Below are 5,927 nucleotides of genomic sequence, written 5' to 3'. Positions count from 1 at the left end.
TGCTGAAAATTTTGGCCTTATTTAACTAGCATTAAATAATTCCTTCACATTCTTGATTGCCTTTAAAATTCCACTCTGTTTGTTACCATGGACAGCCTCAGCCTTTCCCAGAAAGGGAAGTTTAATTTCTGTCAAACTATTGCATGATTCTGGAGTTCACAGAAGTGAAGGCAGAAAGTATTTCAGCTCTGCCTATGAACTGACTGGAAAGGGGGAAAAGAGGTCAGTTGGAGAGGAACTAAAAGTTAAAATGAAAGTAATCTTTACTTTTCAATTAGCTGGTAAAAGGGTCCCTTGGTAATGCTCAACCCTGCAGTGAAATGTAATGTGGCTTACAATCTGAAGTGAAAGAGTTCAGGGATGGAAAACAGCCACAGTTCAGCCTGTTGGACACAGACCTGAATTTGAGGAAGATTAAGTTCATTGCCACATGCTGAGCTGCCTCTGAGACAGACTTACAGGTGCAGTGCCCTTGTAGCCATCCTCTGCAGTGTTGTTAGTGGGGAACTGTCCCTGCCACACGTTGGCATAGTGCTGACCTCTGGGCTGCAGCTTGTTGCCCCAGGGGAAAAGCCTGGGAAGAAAAACACATAGCAGGTGTCAAACACAATGGTTAAAATCAGGGTTATACAGAATCACAGAGTGGTTTGGGTTGGAAGGACCTTAAAGCTCATCCCATCCCACCCTGCCCTGGGCAGGGACACCTCCCACCAGCCCAGGCTGCTCCAACCCCATCCAACCTGGCCTGGAACACTCCAGGGATGGAGCAGCCACAGCTGCTCTGGGCACCCTGTGCCAGAGCCTCAGCACCTCACAGGGAGCAATTCCTGCCCAATATCCCATCCATCCCTGCCCTCTGGCAGTTGATGCCATTCCCTCGTCCTGTGCCTCCATCCCTTGTCCCCAGTCCCTCTGCAGCTCTCCTGGAGCCCCTTCAGGCACTCCAGCTCTCCCAGTCTGTCCCATAGCAGAGCTGCTCCAGCCCTCAGAGCATCCTGGTGCCTCCTCTGGGCTCACTCCAGCAGCTCCATGTCCTTCCTGTGTTGGTACCCAGAGCTGGAGCAGCATTGCAGGTGAGGTCCCACCTAAGCAGGGCAAAGGGGCAGAATCCCCTCAGTGCTGCCCACACTGTGGGATGAACACAGGACACACTTCTGAGCTGCCAGTGCATGTGGCTGGGCCATGCTGAGCTTTCCATCCACAAACCCCTCAAATCCTTCTCCCCAGGGATGGTGTCCATCCATTCTCCATCCAGCCCATCCTTGTGCTTGGGGTATTTCCTCACAAGAAAATGCCAGTGAGGGCAATAAAACCCCTCACAGCTCTTCCTCGTGCAGCCAGCAGCAGTTTTGGGCACTGCCAAGCCCCCCCTGCAGTACCTGTTCTCCAGGCCCCCTCGGCAGCTGTACTCCCACTCAGCCTCCGTGGGTAAGCGCTTCCCTGCCCACCTGCAGAATGCCACAGCATCATTCCAGGACACGTGGAGGACTGGGTGGTCCATCCTGGGAAACACAAGGACCAGAACAAGCCCTGAGCAGAGCCAGGCCAGCCCAGAGCCACACAGCACCACGTGGCACTGAGATGGGCACCCAGGACCACTCAGTTACAGCTGGATACAGCAGCAGGTGACTTGCACAGAAAAGCAGCTGCTGAAGGAAAGGCAGAAGGTGCTGGGAGGGAAATGCAGAGGAAAACAAGGAAAAAATCTCTGACTGCTGTTTGCTCCTGGTGCTCCTACCTCCAGCTCTACAGGTAAAGATATCTCTGGCTTGGTTTGCTCACGGTTGCTCCACGAGGCCCTTCCCATGTGCCACACTGACCAGCAGCTGTGCCAGGCCAGGTTTGCACCACACTTGTCCAAGCCTGGATTTCCATGGCAGGTTTCCAGCTCCTGTCTGCTGGCTCTGACCTCAATTCCTGTCTCCCCCTAACAATGCCTCCAGCTATTATCTCTATTTTTGCCTCAGATAATTCTTTCCCTGCCCTTGGAGAACAGACAGTGGACTTGTTACTGAGCACCTCAGCCATCAGATGATGGAGCACTGACACAGCCCTGTCCTTAGAGGACTCAAAAACATGCCAGATCTAGGCTAGGGAGTCTGACTTGATTTCAGAACTGCTGTTTGAAACTTTAACTAGCTGAGGAAGTGCCAACTTCTGACACCTGCCTGGCGACAGGAGCAGTTGCAATGTGGAATCACAGGCTGGTTTGGGTTGGAAGGGATCTCAAAGCTCATCTAGTTCCACCTGCCCTGCAGTGCACGTGCAGCCAGTATTGAGTCCTCCTCTCCAAATCCAGATCTGCACTAAGTTTCTGACCTCTGAAGATCTGCTCTGCTTCACTGCTGGCACACAAAAGTGAACAGCAAACATACTGGGGCAGGTTTCAGTGTGGTCTCTTGTCCCTTGGGTGGAAAGTCCTTACAGACCTGTCTGAAATGGTACCACAGTGTTGACCACAGGACCGTGGGACATTGCATGGAACACTCAGCAAGAAGGGAAAATAGTCCCAGAAGCAGCAGCAAACTGATAACTAAATAAAACCCTTTCTGGCACCTCCACTCCTGTGGGAATTACAGATCTATGATCACTGTGTACTGTGACTGGATGTTCATGGCTTACCTGCTGGAGATGCTGGAGTCAGGACCCTCAGGGTGCCTCCAGCTGGCTCCTTTCACAGGCAACCACCAGGGAGCAGCTGCAACCTGAAAAGGGACCGGGAAGAAGACTTCAGAATGGCCTTGAGCTGGGAATTTCAGAAGCAGCAGGTGACGACAGGCTCAAAGCTGTCACTGACAGCTCACGGCTCTGCCCACAGCCAACCCAGCTCTGAGTTCCAGATCAGCAGGTTTGGGCTGGAAGGGACCCTAAAGATTATATCATTCCAACATCTACCTCCAGCATTCCAGTCATCTCTGACCAACCAAGATGATCATATGGTCCACCTTGAATTACAGCACAAAGAAAACACACCCAAAAACAAGCAAGAGGGAGACCAAATGCTGAGCATCCTTCTCTGGGTCACTGCTCTCTGCCTGGCTCTCCTTCCCTTCTACACTGTCCCACCTGCAGGTCTGACACAAGGCACATTTGCTCCCCCTGAAGGCTCAGCCCTCAACACAACACCTATGATGGACCACAGTCCCCTCAGACTCTCAGTTCTTGCCCCCTGAAAACATCTGAAGACATCTGAAGACCCTGGCCCAGGGTGCCCAGGGAGGCTGTGGCTGCCCCAACCCTGGCAGTGTTCACAGCCAGGTTGGATGAGCCTTGAGCAACCTGCTCTGCTGGGAGGTGTCCCTGCCCAGGGCAGGGGCTGGAAGATCTTTAGGTCCCTTCCAACCCAAACCCTTCTGTGACTGATTCTAACCTCCTGCTGCCTCCAGTCTGATTCAGCACAGAGGATAAAACACAGAACAATTTTGGCTTAAAGAACGTTTGCACCCCAGTTATTTGCTCCCAGCTGACACAAACCCCTGACCATGTCCTTTCACCAGGGGTCAGAACACACATCTTGCCACACGTTTGCTTTCCAGCCCATTAACTCCCTAAGTTGATTCTAAATGATTTGCTTTCAGCTTCCAGGAGGTGGAGACAGAAGAACCACACAAGGGAAGTGAAGCATGAAGCTTTTCCTCTTTTCCCCCCTTAGCTGCCTTGCTGAGCAGCATCACACAGCCAAAATCCTCTGCAACAATGCAGATATTGAGTACTCCTCTAACCAAAAGTCTCCAAGGTGGTTCTGCAACACCAAGGAATTATTCCTGGAGGACATTCATTAAGGATTTCTGCTATTAAGCTTCAGTGCAGAGCATGTTTAACTGTTCTGATCCACATTCCCTTAGAATAGTTATCCTAATAACAGGATATTAGGAATGGGTTTACTCCAGCAGCTTCCAATACTCCTATTACACAGATAATGCCTATAAAGAACTATGATATTTACTATCTATTTACTATTTACTATAAAGTACAATAATATTTACTTCTTTTCCTTGTAAACACTGTCAAGTGCTGTAAACACAGGTAGGAACTGTGTCAGTATCATTATCCCTTAACTCAGCAAACCCTTCCCAGGGAAGTCCAAACCACAGCACAAGTCTGGTCAAACTATTTTAGCAGCAGCTAAAAGTCAGCAATGACAGTTCTCCAAGCTCCTCTCTGATCTCCCCAGCACGTAATGGACTATGCCCACTCACTGTCTAACAGCCAAGGACAGTCTCACCACGAGGAAAACAGCTTGAGGAATATTTGCTCTCTTCCTAGGAACTACAGCTGTTCCTGAGCCTTCAAACCCAAAATGGGACTTGATTCAGCCACCCTGCTCAGCTCTCACAGCACTAAAGCTTCAGAGTGACCTATCTAAACAGATACTACAGCCAACAGGTTTAAAACTAGTCTGTTTTAACCAACTCCTTGCCTATTTTGAGATTTGACCTTTAAACTATCCTCAAGATGGGCCATAAATCCAAAATTAGCATTTTAAAGCTCTTTAAGGCAAATAAAAGAGCAGCTGAAGGTTCTCTGTGAATCTGAGATCCCAGTAAAGATTTCATCCCGATAGTTCCTAAGCACAACACATCTTGGTAACTGAAACTGCTGGAGTTTGGATAAAAACATGTCTGCAGGAGACTGCAAGGCTTACACTGTGGAACCCTTGAATTTAGGGGAACATTTCAGTGCTGCTCTCAGTCAGAGCAGGTTGTTTCAGCCCAGAGCCATATCTCTCCACACGAGAGCACTGTGTGCACCTTGCTGAGCTGAGCCCCAGATGGCTGCCAGGCTCTGCAGGGCACCCTGAGCCTCACAGCAGCTCCACATCCAGCACCAGGACAGGGGGAACACAGCCAGACTACCCTAATTCACCAGAACTCATCCCAGTCAGCCACTGACACCACTGAACACATCTGATCTCCTGCCAGAGGGGAAAAGCAGGGACCTGAAACCCACAGGCCCTTCACAGAACTCCTCACAAGTCTTTAAAGCTTTTAATTGCTCTAAATCTAATTAGCACAACAGCTAATTAGGCAGAGATATTACAACATCGCAGTTAACACAGCAAAGCCCTCCCTGGCCACTGAGGAGCTTAGTTACTTTCATAACTCTGTGCCTTCCCCTGAAACGTGTGTTCCTGCTCTGCCAACCAAGTCCTCCTGGCCAAGCAGCAGCAGAGGCTGCTGAGGAGATCTTGAGCTGGAGGACAGTGTCTCCTGCACTGTGGCTAACCCTTGGAGCAGGACCTGCCCTGTCCCACCTCACCACCCCTGCCCTGCCACATTACACAACTGCTCTCACAGGCAAACACAGGGCAGAGGCACAAAGGCTTGTTTTGCTCTGATCCAGCTGGAAACATGGATTATCCTGCTCTCTGCTCCAGGATTAAACTGTAAGAACTCACTGTTCTGAGCACAGGATGATAGCACTGGGCAGAGATCGGTTAACTCCGACCCACGAGCGGAGCAATCTGCAGAGCTCAAGCCTCTCCTCCCACCAGCACACAGCTCCAGCTTCTAAGGATTCCATTTTCTTCCCCAAGTAGGCTGGGATAGCCTAACTTTAATTGCTCCATTAACATGTGATTTCAAGACTTTTTAGCCTACTTTAGAGTTATCTGGAGGAAAATTCCTTCCTAAATAGATGCAGAAAAAATGAAAGGAGGAACATGACAAAGTGTTTCACTGTCAGTATTACCCTGTTAGTGGTGCTGCAGTAGGGAACACCCTTCAGAACCACCCAACCCTCAGCCAACAGTCACCAAAACGTGTTAGCCTTGCCCTGGTCATGTCTGAGGAACAACAAGCCCCACCTGAGCTCCAAACCCCAAATGTACCAGAGAAACTCCCAAAAATAAACCCTACAGAGCAGCTCCTCTTGGCTCAACCCCAACACGTCCAGCCTGCAGCAGGTCCCTTGAGATAACAAAGCTG

The 5,927-nt window shown here is 50.1% G+C and overlaps 1 protein-coding gene across 1 annotated transcript in view; it reads right to left on the bottom strand.

The window, feature by feature from the left end:
• SUMF1 (sulfatase modifying factor 1) overlaps positions 1-5,927 on the bottom strand; it is an 18,377-nt gene that overhangs the window by 3,943 nt on the left and 8,507 nt on the right. Inside the window, exons 3-5 of the mRNA XM_009079106.1 lie at positions 2,623-2,705; positions 1,380-1,502; positions 460-574 (exon numbers count right to left, since the gene is read on the bottom strand). Coding sequence (XP_009077354.1) covers positions 460-574; positions 1,380-1,502; positions 2,623-2,705 — 321 coding nt within the window. The remainder of the gene's footprint in view (positions 1-459; positions 575-1,379; positions 1,503-2,622; positions 2,706-5,927) is intronic.

This window comes from Acanthisitta chloris, unplaced genomic scaffold (genome assembly GCF_000695815.1).
Source record: "Acanthisitta chloris isolate BGI_N310 unplaced genomic scaffold, ASM69581v1 scaffold39867, whole genome shotgun sequence".
Taxonomy (NCBI): domain Eukaryota; kingdom Metazoa; phylum Chordata; class Aves; order Passeriformes; family Acanthisittidae; genus Acanthisitta; species Acanthisitta chloris.
Note: the sequence above shows the minus strand (reverse complement) of the source record. Positions and strands in the feature narration are given on the sequence as shown.